The 20,134-nt window shown below is 44.6% G+C and overlaps 1 protein-coding gene across 1 annotated transcript in view; it reads right to left on the reverse strand.

Moving 5' to 3' along the window:
• hmcn2 (hemicentin 2) overlaps positions 1–20,134 on the reverse strand; it is a 45,871-nt gene that overhangs the window by 17,428 nt on the left and 8,309 nt on the right. The window contains exons 10-39 of the mRNA XM_062385001.1: positions 19,666–19,787; positions 19,138–19,410; positions 18,625–18,766; positions 18,245–18,372; positions 17,477–17,590; positions 17,228–17,386; positions 16,940–17,134; positions 15,946–16,041; positions 15,698–15,825; positions 15,468–15,612; positions 14,095–14,207; positions 12,749–12,908; positions 12,430–12,589; positions 9,934–10,061; positions 9,498–9,746; positions 8,060–8,143; positions 6,107–6,298; positions 5,880–6,010; positions 5,607–5,751; positions 5,015–5,141; positions 4,759–4,916; positions 3,645–3,923; positions 3,429–3,571; positions 2,893–3,043; positions 2,434–2,652; positions 2,217–2,330; positions 1,620–1,807; positions 1,430–1,526; positions 376–537; positions 150–263 (exon numbers count right to left, since the gene is read on the reverse strand). Coding sequence (XP_062240985.1) covers positions 150–263; positions 376–537; positions 1,430–1,526; positions 1,620–1,807; positions 2,217–2,330; positions 2,434–2,652; positions 2,893–3,043; positions 3,429–3,571; positions 3,645–3,923; positions 4,759–4,916; positions 5,015–5,141; positions 5,607–5,751; positions 5,880–6,010; positions 6,107–6,298; positions 8,060–8,143; positions 9,498–9,746; positions 9,934–10,061; positions 12,430–12,589; positions 12,749–12,908; positions 14,095–14,207; positions 15,468–15,612; positions 15,698–15,825; positions 15,946–16,041; positions 16,940–17,134; positions 17,228–17,386; positions 17,477–17,590; positions 18,245–18,372; positions 18,625–18,766; positions 19,138–19,410; positions 19,666–19,787 — 4,616 coding nt within the window. The remainder of the gene's footprint in view (positions 1–149; positions 264–375; positions 538–1,429; positions 1,527–1,619; positions 1,808–2,216; positions 2,331–2,433; positions 2,653–2,892; positions 3,044–3,428; positions 3,572–3,644; positions 3,924–4,758; positions 4,917–5,014; positions 5,142–5,606; positions 5,752–5,879; positions 6,011–6,106; positions 6,299–8,059; positions 8,144–9,497; positions 9,747–9,933; positions 10,062–12,429; positions 12,590–12,748; positions 12,909–14,094; positions 14,208–15,467; positions 15,613–15,697; positions 15,826–15,945; positions 16,042–16,939; positions 17,135–17,227; positions 17,387–17,476; positions 17,591–18,244; positions 18,373–18,624; positions 18,767–19,137; positions 19,411–19,665; positions 19,788–20,134) is intronic.

Raw genomic sequence — 20,134 nt, forward strand, 5'->3', positions numbered from 1 at the left:
CAGAGTTGGTATGATTCACTTCTGGACTATGCATGCTCACAGCTGGCCTGGGGTAAACAGATATTTTGCCCAGACAGTGTTTTGAGATTTGATCATCTGTATATATATGTAGCTGAATTGTGCAGATGTGTCACCATGTGTTCGCTCACCGTAAACACTCAGGAGAATATTCTTCTGGTCTTGGCCTGCCGAGTTGGTGGCTGTGCAGACATACTGCCCGGCATCCTCCAGTCTCGCCCGGGTCAACTGTAGCATCTGGCCGCCTGACACACAAAAGAACAATATAGGATTTAATATCACTGCTTGATTTTTATTCAATCAAACAAATTTCTCCCGTAATAAGAATTAATTCTCTGCACGTGGCCGAGTGCTGACCTGGCAGGACGTTGATGCCGTTGCCAATCAAGTGGACCTCTCCATCTCTGGTCCAGGTGATCTCTGGAGGAGGGTACGCTTGGACGTCACACAGCAAAGACACCATGTGGCCTTCGATCACACTAACTTCCTCTTCCTTGCTGCCAATTATTCTCGGAGGCACTGGAAGAGAATGCAACAGTTATGTTCTACAAGTCGAGGGCAGGAGTTGTGTACTTCTGCTCCCTCCCACAGTCCAAAGACCTACTGCTTTGGTTAATGGAAGCCTCTAAATGGTTTGTAGGAGGTAATGCGAGCGTGAATGGTTGTTTGTCTCTGGCCATGTCTAGATCTGGTATTAAAATCCATCCTGAGAGATCAAGTGGCATTGGAATCCTGTCCTGAGTGTTCCTCACTTGTCACTTCTATATTCAAATAATCACATCCATCCTTTTTGTTCCTGACGTTTTTTTTTTTACACAGTATGAGTTTACAGATGTGTCCGTTGTCATTGTGTTTGTGTCGTTACAGGAGAGAGGGGAGTCAGGAGGGGCTGAAGGAATTTCTTGCAGCTGTGTTACTGTGAAGTCAGATTTTACCAAGAGACTTATCAATCATTATGTAGTGATCATTGTTGATATTGGGGCAGTGGCCACAAACAAATCAGCGTATGAGCACAGAGAAGAGTAAATATGCTTGATTCATAGTGAAACTGGTTGGTCGGTGGCCATCAGATGAGTTGGAGGTCCCACATATGTGACCAAGGACACCTCCAAATGTGGTCTGAGGGATCAGATGTCAGGACACATTAAGGACGCCTTTGGGTGCGTTCACACCTGTACTTAGTGCTGACCACTTGTGATCTGATCACTCAGGATGGATGATGGATGTCTGTGTCGTCACCCCCACCATATGCTGACACCGACCTGGGTGTACTCACCTCTTGCCAGATAGCATCTGGGATTGACTCTAGTCCCTCACAACCCTCAAAAGTTCAGTAGTGTAGATAATGGATGAGTGGATGATTACATGGGAATCAGAATATCCAGAGAAGGGGGTGAAGCTCTTTTCTTACCTTGCACTGTCAGACTGAACAACTTCTCAACTGTTCCAATCTTGTTCTCAGCGATGCACAAATAACCGGCCATGTCGGAAACCTGGACACTGAGGAGCTGTCAGATGGGATTTGAGTGTTATTCTTCACGGTCACACGTCACAGTTGGATCTGTTTACTGGTGATTGGGTACAAGTGAACAACAACTGACCTGGAGCTGGGTCCCATCCTCACTGATGTGGTGCAGTGTGTCTCTGTGCAGCGGTTGTCCATCTTTCAGCCAGGAGATGACTGGAGCAGGGTGTCCAGCAGCGTCACAGTGGAGGACCACAGTGCTGTTAACCACTGCTCCCATCTCCTCCATGAACTCTTCCAATGCTCCCGTGATCACAGGAGGGACTGAGGAGGCAAAACATAAGAGATCTCTTCAGAAATTAAATTAATTTCCACTAGTGTAAAATTTGATTACCAAGAAAATCTACATATTTATCTCTGCTTATTCATAAATCTTAGGCAGTTTTACATATACATTTTATCCTTTTATTCTATTCAAAATATTTTCATATTAATTGTTTTCACTTGAATATTGTACTTTTTATTTCTATTTTATTTTTCCTCTAATATCCCCTTTTGAACAGCCTTTAGCGTTTCCAAATGTTTTATTTATGAGATTTACAATTGTTTTTCCTCAGTGCCTGTTAATTCTGTCTTGCACTGCACATGGATGGTTGGTTCTGAAAAAAACTTTGTCTTTAATTGTTTGTATGAGAACACAAATGAAGTCTGATGTATTGATGCACTTTCTTACCCAGAATCTCCAGTTCAAAGTGCATGTGGTCCTCTCCTGCCTCATTCACAGCCTGACATGTGTATTTTCCAGAATCTTCTCTCTGCACTCGGGGGATTTGTAGCACCTGTCCACCTGAAAGGTCAAACCCATGCATACATCAGCAGATTCATCTGTGGATATGACTCCTCACTCGCAAATCACAGCCACAGGATTTAACACAGGAATGAGACTCTACCTGGAAGTAGCACCACCCCATCTGCAGAGGTGAGTTTTCTTCCATCTTTATACCAGCTGAGCTTTGGTGGGGGGATTGCATTGCTCTCACAGGACAAGCTGATCGGATGACCCAGGACCACCTCCCGCTTCTCTACCATGTCCTCTTTGTTATTGTCATCCTCATGTCCCAGACCCCAGACTGCTTCTCTGTTAGTCAACCGGTGGAAGACCGGAGGAACTGGCAAGACAATAGAATGTTTGAGTAAGTTTGCTTTCTATTGATTCACAAGATTCCTTAAGAACACAAATATTAACATCAAATGTAATGCAATTCCTCTACTACGTTCTGCTTCACCATCTCCTAATCCTGGTGAAATCCCATAGGGGTCTAAATTGCCTAAAGACTGTAGCATCACTTTCTGTGTGCATGTCTGAATCGAAGTCTGTCCTGATTGAACTCTCATTTAACCGAACACACCCTGAATGGTGACATGAAAGTCTCTCTTGTCTTCCCCTGCAGAGTTGGTGACCACACAGGTGTACTGGCCCTCATGGGACATCAGGGCGTTGTCTATGTGGAGGAAATGGCCGCTCTCCTGGATGCCAACATGGACGTTTCCATTCAGCAACTTAAGACAAACAAAATGCATTGGATAAAAGGTGAAATACTGTGTGTAGAAAACACTATCTCCACATTAGGCATTACGATTTCCTTACTTCAAAAATGTTTGTCAATAGGTATCAGTGGTGATTTAAATGTCTGGATTTATGACACCTTATTTTCATAATGCACTCATACATTCTGCACATATACAAATGAAGGTGCTCAGACTGATACAGTAGCTCAGACACAAAAAGCAGTATAAACAAAGCAGCATTAATACAGCATTATTACATCTTGATGTTTAATCAGAGAGAGTGGAGGTGGCTAATGCAAGAGGATGTAAAATCTGTTAAGCTTGATGTAATTTGCACTAGTGCCCAGTAGAGGCTAATGGAGACAAGAACACCAACCTGTCCATCTTTGAACCAATTGACCTTGGGCTCAGGGAAACCTTTGGACAAGCAGGAGAGAGTTAAGCTCCCGTTGATCCGGACTTTCTCCTCCTGACCACCGAACTTCAAAGATGTGGAGTCCCCCTCTATCTGTGGTGGGACTGAATAAAAGAAAAATTTGTAAAAGTTCCATCTCAGCCCCTTTAATGTGTGAGTGGTGCAGATGTCTCTTACCCAGGACACTGACAGAATAGTGCTTGATGGCTGTGCCTGCAGGATTCGTGGCCCTGCAGGTGTAGAGTCCCGTGCTGTCTCCCTGTGCCGAGCCCAGTCGCAGGGCCTGCCCACTGCGGGTGTAGGTCTGCTGGGGACTGGATACTATGGGCTGGTTGTCCTTTAGCCAGGTGATGCTGGGCGTTGGTGAGCCCTCAACATCACAGGGGAGGACTGTGGGGAAACCCAGCACCACTGACACCTCCGAGGTCTCACTGGGGCCCTTGATGGTCGGGGGAGCTGAGGAGAAACACAGACAATACATGTATGTTTAACAGCTAGTTAGATTTTCACTGGCTTGTAGCACTAAATGAACAGATCTTCTGGGGTTTGAGCTGTTTATGCAGGAGAATTTCTAAAACAGAAATGCAGTGTGCACTAGTTGGGGAGCTTGGAGCAGACACTGCTTCGCTGACACAAATCCCCACTGGCCTGCACAAAGGGAAATCAGTATGTGCTCATGCGCCAGGCAGTGTGTCATGCTGTAGATGCTAAGTCTCAACATGAATTAAATGTGATTTTATTCTGAAAAGATCACTGCTCCTACAGCCTCGTTCAGACGTGGAATTAACATCACAAGTGGCCAGTATTAAGTACGTTTGTTCACACCTGGTATTAAATTGAGTCCTGAATGTGTCTCTTGTGACCAGATCTCACCCACCCACTATATATGCAAATAATTACGTTGTTTGTGTTTGCAAAGACCAAATGTTGTTGTTTTTACCCAGTGTGAGTTTACAGATGTGTCAGATGTCAAAGGAATGTGGCCACATGCATCCAGAACCTCCCAATGAGGTTTGAATGATCAATCCTCAGAAACCATTATCACATTTGGGTGGTTCAGACCTGACCACTTGTAATCGGATCACTCAGGACAGAGGATGATACCAGGTCTGAACATTGTCTACAAGACCTTTGGAAATTAAATCAAGTCAGTATGCAGATAACCTTGGATTTTCAGATCTATTTCCTTATTTTTCTTTCTTCAGTAGAAAGAATACACAAGCTGATTTCAGGTCAGAGTGGTTGAATGTGCTTTATGTGTCTTAGATAAAGTCAGGAGAAAAGCAGAGACCTTGCACTGTGAGTCTGAACTGGCGCATCTGAGTTCCTGCGTTGTTACTGGCCAGACACTGGTAAATCCCCTGGTCCCTCAGTCTGACTGACTTCACCTTCAGCAACTGGCCATCTTCCAGAAACTCCACGTGAGGGTCTCCGTCACGGGACAGGACCCTGCAGAGAGAGGAAAGAATGGGAGATCAAATCATTGCCAGAAAATTGTCCAACCTCTGTGTGCCGATGATCAATAAGTGTGTTCAAGTGATGCTTACTCTCCATCGCGGCTCCATTCCACTCTGGGAGGTGGTTGTCCGCTGACTCTGCACTGAAAATCGACCTCCTGTCCGAGCACCACGGTTAACTCCTGTAGTCGGGACGTTCCTGAAATCACTGGTGGAGCTGGGAAGAAAGATGGAACTGGTCAAGAAGAAGAAAGGTGAAACTATACCACAGATGCACCTATATGTATTTAGTTTACATCAAGAAATGTATGACCAAACTCAATTACTGAATGAAATACAGATCAATTTAAATTCCTTGCTACTGTTGCGAGAAAAAAAAATCTCACACCAGTTTAGTGATTAAATAAGACGTGAGCACTGGCATTAATGGTTAGTGTTAGCAGATTTGGGATGTCAACTTTTGGAATGTTTGCTACATCGAGTATTAAAGTTTAATCAGAGAGTTTAAGCTCTTTGGGAGCTTTAAACTGCTGTTCCAGGCGATTTCAAATCCACTGATGACAAGACAAATATCCCTTTTAATTCTCTACTTAATGTGGTAAGTATTCTTGCATCTGTCATTTCCTCCACTCAGTTCTTGCATCGTTCAAACACCAGTTTGAAAGCGGCTTGATGAGCTCACCTTGCACCACTATATTATACTCCCTCCTGGCCTCTCCTGCTGAGTTTTTAGCTGTGCAGGCAAACTGTCCTGCATGATCAGGCTGAACTCTGTAGATTCTGAGCATCCTGTTTCCATTCTGCAGATACACCCCAGGACTGTTCACCTGCAAGTACAGAAAGCAGCCACATTGTAATTACAAGGACAACCACTTGGTGGCATTATATAGCTAGATTTCAACAAGGTAGACTGTACGGTGTTACTGTTAATTCAAATCTAGAAGTACAAACTGACAGGATGACCATCTTTAGTCCAGGTGATGGTTGGGGAGGGGATTCCGAAGACATCACAGCCCAGAGTGAGAGGCTGCTTCAAGGTGACAGGGAGGTTCAGAGGCTGGTTATCCTTTTGGATCTCTGGGGGAACTAAAACAGTACAGGAAAAAAAAACAGGCATGAATTGTGTTGTCATCATGCTGCTATGTAATTGGTTAACACAACAGAAAACACCCAAATTCTTACCATTTACTTTCAGCCTCGTCTTTCTCTCCACAGAGCCCGCCTCATTGGTGGCCATGCACTTGAAATCCCCACTGTGGCTGGCAGATGCTGTGCTAATTACAAGCGCCCCATCGCTCGCCACAGAAAACTCTGATTGTTCCGGGTGTATCTCCAGGCCGTTCTTGAACCAGCGCACGTTGGGGCGAGGTGAACCTGCAGGTGAGGTGACAAGATAAGTAATTCTGAGCAAGTGTAAAAGGAACTATTTTTATCACGTCTGACAGAAAGAAAGAGTTACTTCCATCTCTGTGCCTTGTTAAAGTAGAACCTAATGGGCAGGCGGCCAAGACGAGAAAAAGACAGCTCTACATTTATCTGTGGGACAGCAGGCAGGACCCTGCCAAACGGTTAGGGTCCATGTAACCTGGGAGCTCAAGATTCCAAGGTCAGAGTCGCATAAAAAAAGAAGTTCACAGAATGCTCCAGAGATGCAAGATTTAAAATACTGCCATCAAGATTTATCAGGTGAGAGTCTTGACTGTTAGGAATGGGAGTGGTTGACGGAGCAGTTCAAAGACACTGGTGCTCAGGAGCCTGAAACAGATGTGTGCTGTGGATTACTGGGTGGACGGAAACTGGTGGAGAAGGGAAAGGTGGAATGGGGGCAGAAGGTGGAGGATGCTGTTACCTAACATGTAAGGTCACCACTGTCTGTGTATTTACAGCAGTGTGACTAACAGACACACCGAAGAGGGGGTAGGAGAATCGAACACAGCACCCATCCCCCAATCCAAAACACACTAAAACTACAGGAGATGCAGCGCAACCAAAGGTGAGGGTATCCTCTGTTGAGTCTCTGAACACATGTTCAGAGTTAAGAAGCTCTGACGAAAATTCATTATCTCATTTCAGGGAGGGAATATGGACAGATGTTGTGATTTAGATGTTTACAGATCTCATTAGCAGACTCTACATTTATTTCTGGGGCTCACAAAGTGGCAGATTATCTGTGTGTTTCTCAAATAATTAGCTCTATCAAATGCATTGCGCTCGTTGGTGAATTAATAATATCCTTCTGGCAGAGGCTGCGCTTTATCTCCTACATACAGACACATCTTTAGAGAACAATTGGGGGGTCCTTGTTTCCTGGTGCAAGCTACATCTTTACAGCATGGAGAAAGTCATGCATTTCTACGTGGCGACCTCTGAGGTCTGGTACAGCCTGCCTGCCTGCCAGTGTGACTTGGATGGAAGGTGGGCTCGTGCAGCTTCATCTTCCACTTCCTGTGCTTCATGGTGCACCTAAGACATCCCTGTCCTTTATCTGCCAGCAGCAGCCTGTAATTAGGATTCCTCTCCCAGCAGGCCCTGACGCAGAGGAAAGCAGATGTGGCTCACTGAGGCAGCAGGCGGACTGATGTTCCAGCTGTTGCTCCACATTAGACACAGTCTTCACCTTCTCTCGCCAAGCTTGTTACCATGGCATGGCTCCACACAAACATACCTGTATGCACAGGCTTTCTGAGGGTGAGTATCCATCGGTGCATGTACAGACACACACCAGCTCTCACTGTGTTCTGATAAAACAGTCCTCAACAACCCTCCAGGATGCCACCGTGTTTGCACTCAGATGTTAAAATAGATAGACAACAGCATATCTCTGGGTGCTGCGACAAAAGCAGCTCATCCTTTCAAGATGGCAAGGATGGTTTTACCCCTTTCGACAACTTAAAGTTTGCAGTGACAAAAAACATTTCTTTGATGGTGCACAAATACACCTCCGTCCTACATTTTAGATGACATTTTCTTTTGCTGTCTCATGAAAACAAACCTATAAAGAGACATATCCTTTTCCGGCTGTTCTTAAAACTGAAAAATAGTCTGTTTTAATTGCCTTTTCTAAACACCAGACCTGCCATCACCCTTCTCTTTTCAGTTTGACTGAGGCTGACTCATCCATGAATCATTTCTTACCTTCGGCGGGACAGAGGATGATGACCTTGCTGTTGGCTACTTTCTCCATGACGGCATCTCCAGGTTCTGCAAACGATGGGGCCTCTATAAGGACATAAAAAAACCATGGTGTAAATGCTGGTTCAAAGAGCGAGAGCGGTCGAAACACACAGCAGCAGTAAATTGAAAGGATAATGAGTATCAGTTATTAATAAACGTTCCAGTGTGGGTATTTACTGTAAGTATAAGACCTCCGGATGTGAGGGTCTGTTGTAGGTGTCAGATTAAAGACTTCTCACAGGTACAACTAAACATCAGTTAATATCAGCCTGAGGCCCTTGGTTTCACACTGCTCTGCCTCAAATCTCTGATTCAGAAGTCAGACTTGCTAAAATCAAATCCTTGACCATAAAGCCATGATAACCTCTGACAACAAGAGAGAACCTAAACCAACCTCTAAAACTAACAGTCAGGCTGATGTCTAATTAGTTACAGTTTTCTAGATCAAGATCTCCTTCCCTCCGACGGAAAACGGAGGATAATGGAACAAATCAAGGAGACATTTGAATTCTTAATTTAAGTACAAATGTATTTTATCTGATGTAAAACAAGTTTTCTGATGAAGTATGAACAACAGGAAAGAACAAGAGGCAGTCTGGGATACCAGAGCTGCTTATGTTTCTCCTTTCTACAAAAGCGGATGTTGAAGGACTGATTAGCAAGAATAATGTTATTTACAGTTTGAATAGTGTAAATATCAATGGACTAAGAATAGAGGCCTGCAACATCCCATAACTGATATGAAGGTTTGATTCAGCACAGCTGTACACAACTGTCTCGCTGAGGCTTTAAGTGCAGCTTCAGGAGGAAATTACAACTGCTTATCAGATGGTCACATGGCTTTGGACAATGTCTCCTCCCACGGTGGCCGAACACTTCTTTAACTTCCCTAAACAGATAGAAAGATTCCCCCCCCCCCCCCCCCATTTCACACTGTGGTTAACCAGATTTGCAAAGGTGAGGAAGGCGCAAGGGTTTGAACTTTGAACACTCTCTAGCTCCCTTCTGTCATTCCCTGTCCAAACTATTTCTGATGCTTTTTGTTGAACGTCTTCCAGAAGAGACAGTCTGAAAATGTGGGTCACCATCTCTGTTTTGACACAGTATCACATCTGCTTTCCTTTGTGGCTGTCAGAACAAACAATTATTTCCTGGTATAACAGGCCTTTATCCTCTTTCAGCATGGAGCTACTGTACCTCCAGAGAATACTCCTCTCCTCACAGAGAGAGCGCCTGAAACTGGGACACTGTAAGTGAATATACATGCTCATATGGGCACTGCTAGATAATGGTTATACAAATCATGATTCACATCATAATGTATATACTGCAAAGGTTTGTTCTGCTTATTCATAAAGGGACCATCCGCGATTTGAGGAGCAGAACTGTTGATATTCACCAAGAATTTCCAGCTTGATCTCCAGGGTCTCCTCTCCTGCACTGTTCCTGGCCACACACTGGTAGGTGCCCTGGTCAGCGAGTATGACCTGCGGGATCCTGAGGGGCGTCGTGTTGACCCCAACAGGAAGCCCATTACGAAACCAAGTTACCTCAGGCTTCGGCTCTCCCTGGACCACACATGGCAGAGTCACTGTCTGGCCAATCAGGGCTTTCAGGAGGGAGGGCGCCGGCTGAATCCTGGGCTTAGCTGAGGACAAAAACAAACATCGTAAATGCACCTCTCCCAACATCTGTTACAAGCCTACATACATATCTCACATAGTCAACATATGTTAGAAAGGATGTGTTCACATGGAGTCGAGCAACATTACATCCTTTTGAAGTTTTAAGGTTTTTAAAAAGTTTAAAGTTTGTATAAAGCCCTGCAGAGTTACCTTGAATGTGTAAATTGTAGCTTACGGACACGTTGCCCGCTGGGTTTTCTGCTGTGCACGTGTAGAGTTTACTATCAATCAGGCGCACGTCAGTGATCTTCAGAGAGCCCGAAGGCAAAACAGTGAACCTGGGGAGTGGTTCGGGGTGAAGGGCAAAGAGATGGAGAAAACACAACAAGTCATGAGTCACTGAAGATCTACAACCGCTGTGTTTTGGAGAAGAGGTGCTCCTGTTTCCAATCAATATTTTCCCCTAGTCTGCTATTTACATGGTGAAGCATGTTTACATCTATATGAGAGAACAAAGAGTGAAAAATTTACACAGGCTCTCCAGTGTTTACAGTACCGGGCAGCCAATATTAATGTGTATGTGTCACTGATGTGCATTGTTATATCAACCCTGACTATGAGGATGAGTTTGACAATGTTGTTTCCGTTACTATTGTGGTAGAAGATGACTTCATGAAACAGGAATATCAGTTGAATCTGCCGCCTTAGATTCGTTAATGAAGATAGTAACTGATGTAAATAATTATTTCAAGAAAATCTTAGCATCTCTTAAAGAACTGGGGAACAATTCTACACTGTCCAATATTATGACATCAGTACATGAGTGGACATATATTTCAAAGCTGTTGATGGTATTGTTTCATTTGTTTGGTTTGGTAGCATTATAATAAAATGGATCTGTGATGGATGAAAGTTGTCAACAGCACTAAGTGGAATCTGGACCTTAGCCAGTGACTCGAAATCTCTCCAGTGAATTTTTAATTTAACAATCACTATTGTCCGAGGTAATTATGGAGTAAAGGGGCAGCCAGAGTTTGGCCTGATGTCAGTGTGGGAAAGGTCATAGGCCCAGGAAATTCAATGCGTGTTGTCCTGTTGGGAAAATTGATGTTTGCAGAAACTACATAATTATTACTAAGGAACTTTGGGTCATTGAAATTCAGAGCGCCTGCCTGATTGTGGCGCAGAGGAAAACAGTTAATGCAAAGCCAGACATTAGTGACTCTATAAGTTTGGATCAGACAGGGACAAGTGAACAGATGTAGATATGGCCATCACTTACACAGCCGTCGTCTCCAGAAACAACAGTTACAAGTAGGGTAAATTATTTAAATGTAGGTCAATGTTCGAGGCCTGCTTGGAAGCCTGAATTGCACGAGAGGCTATCCAGCTGTGTAAATTAATAATATGCACAGATATAAACACGCCTCTATGATTTATCTTAGATAAGTGTGTCTGCTAAGTAACCGAATTATAACAATAACATGTTTGTGTGAGTGGAAATGAGCTAGAAGCACAAAGAGCTCTCTATTTCCGCCGCACATGTGGTGTAATGTCGCTCCCCCGCTTCCTCAAACAAGTCTTAGGAGAGGCAGCAACATTCAAGACCGAAACCAAACGACTGCCTCTGAAGCGGTCTGCCTGCGACGCCGCTACTTCACGGTGAAGACCGACACAACAAGCTTGAGCATATGAGAAGTAACTCCCCCCCGTTTAGCCATCCATCACTCCCCACTATGGTGTCAAGTCATCTGTGTACACAGTCGGACACAAAGACTAACAGGGACAAATTGGCCTCATCAGGTTTAAGTCTGAAGTGACCCAAGTGAGTTTCTTTTTGATATGACTGGGCTAAATGCATGACGATGACAGAAACCTCACCACCCACTGATGTCGGTTATTTCAACAATCACTGCCCTCTGGTCACTTCCTCTGACCCACACTCCTCTGAGTGTAGCTGGAGAGAATGAATCTCCCTTTACACGGCCTGCCTGTATCCGCCCGTCCTGCATATGCAAAGCACGGGGCTTATGTGGGGGTTGTTCACAGAGATGTGTTATTCTCATCAGACAGGCCCAGTAAAGAGTCAGCATGTTGTTTTACTACTGGAGCACCCCAGGGAGTCCAAACATCAGGCAGACGGGGCTTGTATCTCTTCCTCTGTCAGTTTGTTTTCCTCCCCTCTTCACCCCCCCCCCCCCACCACCACCACCGTTTCCTTTTTGCTGGCCCCGCACTAGTAATGCTTGTATCAGCCCCCCCCCCCCCCCCCCCCCCCCCCCCCCCCCCCCCCATCTTTCTTCTATCAACCCAAAACCATTCAGTCTGGTGTCTGCCCCAAAACATGTGTCTGTCATCCATCCTCTGTGTCCCGACTCAAGCGGCCAGTCTGCACCCACAGTGACCACACATGAAAGCTGGGAGTCAGTGAACCATGAGGGACCAGATGTTCCTGCTCAGTTTAGGCTGCACACAGCTCAGCGACAGACTGTAGCTGCCTCTGTCTAACTGCCCTTCACGAGGCATCAGCAAATAAACTCCAGACATGTGCAGTAACTCTGTCTTGCAGCTTCAGTCAGAGGCTCTTGTAAAAGCTGAGTCAGACGTTAGCTAAAGTCAGAGGGAAGGGGAAGTCAGTCTGTTGTTACATGATGTTTCACTCATTTTACGGCATCGTCGCCAGAGTTACGTATGACTTCCTCTTACCCAGCTGTGACGGGGGGGATGGGATGCCCGTTTCTGCTCCATATGACGAGTGGGGATGGACTCCCCTGGGCTTCGCACGGAAGAACAACCTCTGTTCCCACCTCTGCTGTCATCTTCACTTTGTTGTCATGGTCGCTCACACCCATTATCGTGGGCATGGCTAAGGAAGAGGGCAAGAAGTTGTAAGAAAATTCCAAAAGGCACATTCATCAAACTGCTTTGTTTCTCCCAAAATATTTTTGGGTCCGTGAATATTATTAGACAGAGGTCAAAGCCTGCTATGTTTGGGTGACTGTGACAAACATTTATTCGTCCTTACTGTTGACACTGAGCTGGATCTCACGGCTGGCGTAGCCCACGGAACTGGTGGCGGTGCAGATGTAGATACCTGCATCCTCGATGGTGGGATGGGGGATGTGGAGGTATCCATCAAGATCATACTGAAGTGAGGAGCGGTCCCTGAGCACAGGCTGCCTCCCCTGTAGAGGAACAGCAGAAACATTATACTGCAGATAAAAGCTGTTTATACAATAGCGGAGGCACACAAAGTTTAGTTTAAGGTTTAAAGCCAGACCTTTTTATGTCTAATGTAATAACTGAGCATCACTCTGGATCTCTGTTTACGTGCACATGAGAACGCGGTCTGATGCATACGCACTTGCTGTGAACATGAAATAGCTTTTTACATTCAATGTAGAAGGGTAGCGTGCTGTTTATTTCGCTCTTAATGATTGCACTGCCTAACTTTATTATATGGTTATCTATATATGACCATTTGGAAACAGCTGCTTGCATCACTCTTGTACTGGAAGGTGCTGCGAGAAAGGTTTTAAATAGATTTCTAAGGTACAATAAAACACTGCGATTTCTACCAGTCAGGCAACAATAAAGTAACGTTGCCATGGTTACACCCGTTCATGTTCAGTTTAATCAAGTCCTGATTGCAACTGTTATTGTTGGTTTCGGAAATCTGAGAAACAGAAGTGTAGGAGGAAAAACTTGCTAGATATGTGTGCAAATAATTGTATTCAAAGTGATACGTGCTACAAGTGCTTGATAAAGTGGAATGGAAGATAGTGTTTAGAGCCTTCAAAGCAATTCAAATAATTTAAATAATACATTTTCATTTTAATGCAATTTTGCTACCTAATTTGCCCATTTGCCAACACGAAGATCTCAGATATAAACAGAGGGTCTTGGTGCTAGACTTTAAATAAAGACGGATGACATGTCTCCATTTAGTCTCTCTGTACAAAAATGAAGCCAGAATATCCATCTGCCATCTCTTGATGTCTTGTGGAGCCAGATCCTTCACAGTAGTGAAGGTTAAGAAGAGCCGAGGTGTTGATTTCCCACAGATACACCAAGATTATCATTACTAATATCATCACTATGAACATACACATGTTCATTACGTTAGCAGTTAACTTAAATCTACATCCCCTCACCAGCACAGTCCTGGGCATTGTTGTTTGACTGTAACATGCTTAACATGTTTTTTTATCTCGGCAGCTATTTACAAACTGTAATGATGAAATGTTCCTCTCTCATGCTGTGGGAATCAGAACTACCCATTTAGTCATGCATGAGTGTCTGGGATGCAGCCAAAAATAGATCATTTAAATCATTTAAATGCTGATTTTCACTGCAAGTGTAACATCTTACCTTGGACCAGACAACATTTGGCTTGGGAACCCCACTGGCCTCGCACGACAGTGTGATGTCCACGCCTTCGTTGGCTATGTAGTGGTACGGACCGGCGTTGATCTCGGGGGGCACTGTAGAAGAAGGAGATCACAAAGCACACAGCTGTCTGACTGTTCATGAAGAAGCAGACTCACGTCATTATCACTGACAACAGCCGGCTGGCGGTAATGGCCCTTGAGGCATTTCTTCATTACAAACCTGATGATAACTATAATCTGGCCCGTCTGTCATTACGTGTCTATGAACAAAATGTCCCTTTCATCAAAGCTTGCAGTAAATGAACCCTCTCACTATGATGACAGCAGGTGGTCAAGTCATTGACATATTGTTGTTTCCAAGCTGAGTCAGCACATAGTTGCCTGACTGTCCATACCTGTGGTCCGCACCTGCCAGGGTCTCTTACATGGAGGAACTGTATTCAGAATGGAAACTTTAGGAATAGCTTGATGCTTTACCTGAAGGAGGTTGTGTTTTCACCCCTGTCCTTTTGTTTGCTTGTCTGTTTGCATGTTGGTTTGTTATCAGCAGGATTATGTAAAAACTATTGAACAGATTCTCACAAAAGCGGGAGAAGGATGGGACATGGGCAAAGGAAGAACCCATTAAATTTCCGTTGTAGATCTGCTAAAAAATATTTTTCACTTTAATTTTAGAGCGTGCCTTTGACATTAACATTTGACTGTTGTGCCTTGGTAGTGTTTGCGCTTTACGTGGTGCCATTCTTGTTTTATATATAATCCTATTTAGACGTTAGATAAGAAGAGAGACCACTTTTATGTCAGTGTGAAGACTAAAGGCTCATTCACATAAAAAGAGCTTTTGCAAGAGTCTTCTCATTATTGTGTGTGTGTTGTGTTGCGACAGCTGTGCGCGGCTGTCTGTGTTCAAATTTGTCAAAGATTGTCAAACCCCAAGCTGTGATGACATGCAGCCAAAGTGCTTTAGCAGAAAGATGTACACGAATTCATTATGGTTTTGAATTTCCACAATATTTATAACAAGCCTTTATCCACAGTAAGCCACATAATTAGAGCAGGCGAAAATTATATCTGCTTGCTGAAATATAAGCATGTAAATGCAGCTGATTTGTATCACTGAGTCTCAGTGAAATTTACCAATCTGCTGCTAGCAACATTAGCATTGTACCATGGTAGTTCTCAAGCAGTAAATACTGAGTGGAGCTAAAGACCCATCAACACCTCAAGTTCACTAATACCTTCTACAACAAGATAAGCAGATATACACAGGTGGTTGACGTCACTCTCACTCTCGGCAAGAAAGTGTATAGGATTTCAAAATGTCTTGTCTATTCCTTTAACATCTTGTCTTACCTTGGACCTCCAGGGTGACTGTGATGTTCATGGAGCCTGCTACATTCACAGCAGTGCAGACGTACGTCCCAGTATCCTCTGGGGTTGTTCTTGCAATGTATAGACTGCCATCGCTCCTCAGGAACATCCTCCCATTTAGCTGAACCTGTGCAAAAAGACAAAAATACTTTCTGTCACACAGGAAGACAGAGATTATGTGTGTGCACAGTTCATTTAAATATTAGTCTTACAGGTTTTCCATTTTGGGACCAATGTCTTTCTGGAAGAGGTATTCCATCCAGCAGCATGCAGGGAATACTCAGGGACTGACCAACACCAGTGGTAATGATTGGTGCACCATGAGCCAAGACTGGGGGCTCTGCATGAAAAGCAAGTGAAACGACATATGTAAGTAGTAAACAAGAGCAGGAAAGTATTTAAAGAGGGATTTGTAGTTAATGCCACTGTTTGTAAAAAAGAAGAGAGCCTTTAAGCGTACGCAGTCCAGTGACAGTAACTCTGGCCTCAGTTTTGCTGGTTCCAAACTGGTTCTTGGCCTCACAGATGTAGAGCCCCTCATCATCCAGCCAGACACCTGCAGTCAAACACAGTGAAACAGCCCTTACTTCAACATCACTCTTTATAGATCTGACAGCACGCAGCATGTCTTCACTCACTGACAAAGAAAACACTTAATCTCCCAAAGAAATCCATGCTAATGGCAGTTAAGTCCTCTGCTCAATAATAAGTGGTATTATTGGTTTGACTTGGCTATGATTAAGAGTTCAAAATAGAAAAAAAAGGGATTCATGGCTCTGGCTCAGCTGCTGGCCTGCCGACACAAATGTCCCACTCTGTAAATTCCACAGGAGATCACATGTTGGAGGATGTACACATCATTCAGTTTGTGTGTTTTGATAGCCAGACATATATTTAAAGAGTTGGTGACATTAATCAGAGACAATTTCTTAGACAATGGCAGGTAAAAAAAAATTATTATAATAAAGCCATCTGCAGCAAATTAAGCTAATTGGGTCAGACGGCAGCCACAAATGGAAACACTCACAGAAGCACCACATGCAAAATGTCTGTTACTCTCCTATATAATGTTACACCCTGTGTAAACATTGAGTCTCAGGTGCACAAAGGATCACCTTCAGCAGTCGACATTAGTCATATGCAAGCTGAGCTGCCTCACAGTTCACAACTTGCACAGATGAGATTCAAATCTCATGCTGAAGGACACTCAAATGGAGGAAGGGACACTAAGCTGCTCCTGCAGAATGATTATTATCTCGAAAGCCACAGTGGATATTTGTACAGTTACACTGTAATAGACCCCCCCACACACACACATGCACTCTTTTTTATAGAAAAAAAGTTTGCACCTCCTCCATATTCAACAGGTCAGTGAGTTATGTCAGTTGAATGCAACCAGTAAGCGGTATTGGACTGAACTTCTTCACTGGGGCAGTTTTTCATTGATAACTCACTCTGGATTAAAAGATGGCCGTTCTCCAGCTGCGTGGTTCTGCTGTGGCCGTCCATACTCGCGATGATCTGTCTGCCGTCCTGTCGGTGCCAGGTCACCGTTGGCTGCGGGAAACCTCGGGCCACGCAGGGCAGAGTGATATTCTCGCCTACGTTAGCTGCCACGTCGGCCGGTGCCTCAGAGAACAATGGCTCCCCTGTGGAGGAAATGGTGGTGTAAGATGGAGTTTCCTTTGCGTATATTTGAGAGAAAAATAAGCTTCAAGAGTAATATTGACATGTGGTCTAACCTCCAACCTCCAGAGTGACAGTGCCAGCAGAGCTACCAGCAGAGCTGCTGGCCACACAGCCGTACTGGCCGGCGTCCACCTCCTGCACCCCTCGAATGTGCAGGGTGCCCCGGTGAATGTCCTGCTCAACGAAAGGAGCAGAGCCAACCTCAAGCTCACCTGGAAACGCAAATAGAACAAGCCGGTCTCTAACATGGACATCCCCACAGTCATGTCGATGTGTGAACACTCTCTTTGACCTCAACTAACCTTTGAACCAGTGCACGAGGGGAGAGGGAACGCCCGTGGCTTGACACTCTAGAGTCGCATCGCCACCGACAGACACAAGTACAATCTGTTGTGTCACTGTTATCCTCGGCACCTCTGGAGTAAAAAATAAAAAGGAGAAGTTCAAATTTATAAGGATTCATAATTTATAGAAATTAATTCGTTTTTCCTGCAGTGTTAGGACAGTCCCAGTAATTTTAAAACTTACATTAATACACATTTTGTGTCAACAGAGCAGGGATAGATGCTTTTGGAAAAGGTAGACAGCAGAGCCGCGAGGAAGGAATTATCTATTTTACCAGGCTCTTACTGCCTTGGAAGATTAATGTTGTTAAAAATGACATTCAGAGACAAAAGTGTGCATAAAACCAGCATGCCCCAGGAAGAGGCTGCCACAGTCCATCAGTGTTGAAGTGTCTGTCAACGACTAACTGACAGCCATGACTGAAACTTCAGGCTTACAACTGTCAGCACTCACAAAGCAAGGAGAGAAATCTCCTATTGTGTGAGACAAGGCAGCGGGTGGCCACAACTTGCTTGTGCTCTACTCAAAGCCAGAGCTCCACTCACAATGGATACTATTCAGGGATTAATTCAGGACAAATGTTGCTAAGGAATAGTCAACGACACAGACAAAAAAATACTATTCAGGACAGAAATCTAAATAAATGATTCCATACTGTTAATTTCAACAAAAAAAGGTAATCTCACAGGCACCGTCTGTCTTCTACAGGAATAATGTTGACTCACCTGCGAAAGTCAGTGACACGGATTGAGAAGCAGTTCCAACCTCATTGGTTGCCCGACAAGTGTAGTTCCCAGCATCCTCTGGGAGGGCCCCTCCAATGGTCAGAACTCCATGCTGGTTTATACTCAGCCTGTTTTATACAATCGTGAGAACTCCCATTTGTTTCAATTTGATTCTTGGATATCATGGGAGACATGTATTTTGAATACATCAACTTTTACATATTGAGACATGTAACACGCAACAAAAAAAACTCAGATCAGTAGATGTAAATTTACAAAGTGATGCAAACAAGATGTGGAAGCTGATGTTGTTGAAGTTGAATATAATGACTCTGACTCCGCTGCGCCGGAGGTGTTGAGTGGGCTGAGAGTTCCCTTACCTCGGCCGATTAGTGAGGAGGATGTTTCCATGGCTCCAGAACAGCTGGGGCGGGGGGGAGCCGGACGCCGAGCAGACGAGGCGGATCTCGTCCCCTCGGGAGAAAGCCTGGCTCTGTGGGTGAACCGCCACAGAAGGAGCCTCTAGAAGTGGAGTCAAACAGAGGCAAGTGACTCAGGGTCTCGTCAGTGCTGCATGATGTCATTTACAACTTCCCCATCAAGCGTTAAGCTCCTAATGATGTGCGCTTCAATGCAATTACCAAGAACTTCATGTCTGACATTATGACTCCTGGATCACAGGGAGGACAAGTTTGAAATGAAGCCACTCTTTTCAACATGCATCACTTGGTTCTGATGGGAAACATTTTCTGATGAGGAAGTGGCTCGATCTGACTGCGAGGAGGTTGAGCATATAATGGAAAACAGATGACGGGCGCCTGAGAGGAGCCATGAGGCCCTCAGTGTGTTAAGCGGTTAAGCATTATGGCCTGCGGGGTATCGTCCTACCGTACCTGGGACGAGAAGCCACACATTGATTCTGCTATCTCCGTGGGCGTTGGTGGCCACACAGTGGTACTCCCCAGCATCCTGAGGCTGCACGCCATTGACCTGCAGGGACGAGTCCGGCAGGAGCTTCACTCTTCCTGCGCGGGCTCGAATGGTATGATCCATGTGGTGCCAGGTCAAGTTGTGGCGCATGGATCCCTCTACCTGGCAGGACAGCACAGCGACGCCTCCCACCACGGCAGTCACATTGACTGCCGGCTTCAGGACCGGAGGAGGCTCTGTTTGAAACACAACCAAAACATCAAACTTGTGTTATCAGCTGTGATACAAACAGTACGGATAAAGTTTACTTTTGCATCCAAATGTTTGTACTGGCCTGCTTTGTATCACCTTGATGTTTTAGCCATGAATTTAAGAAAAATGTTTGGAACTGATTTCAAAGCTTTGCTGCAACTGTGATCCATTTGTGCAAAATGATGACTGTGAATGCGTGTGTATGTGTGCATGCGTGTATTAGTGTTTGAGTGTTATACCTCGAACAGTCAACTGGGTTAAGGCACGTCCCTGTCCTGCGCTGCTTTGCGCAATGCACTCATAATGGCCCTCATCCTCGGCTGAGGCGTGGGCAATCTCCCATGATGCTATGGCAGAGTTCCTGATACAAAGACACGCTTGGTTCGTTGGCTGGAGTATGACAATCGCAACAAGAGCCCATTTTACATCACATTCAATTAGTATATCTGGCACTCACACACACTGGAAATAGTTTTCAATGCACATAAGCTTAATTTGTATTTGAATGTAATTCAAGGCAGAGTGTCAGAGCCACGAAAGAATAAGCACTTTGTTAATTCTGGAGATGACACAACCAAACATGTAATGACCTCAAACTGTATTTGAATACCTGTTTCCTTACAGATGAGCCAATAAAGCTTGAGTCAAGCAGCACTAATGCTCTACAGACGTGCTAACTGACCTAATTGCTGTTTTTACTACAAGTAA

Source organism: Platichthys flesus, chromosome 3 (assembly GCF_949316205.1).
Source record: "Platichthys flesus chromosome 3, fPlaFle2.1, whole genome shotgun sequence".
NCBI classification, from domain to species: domain Eukaryota; kingdom Metazoa; phylum Chordata; class Actinopteri; order Pleuronectiformes; family Pleuronectidae; genus Platichthys; species Platichthys flesus.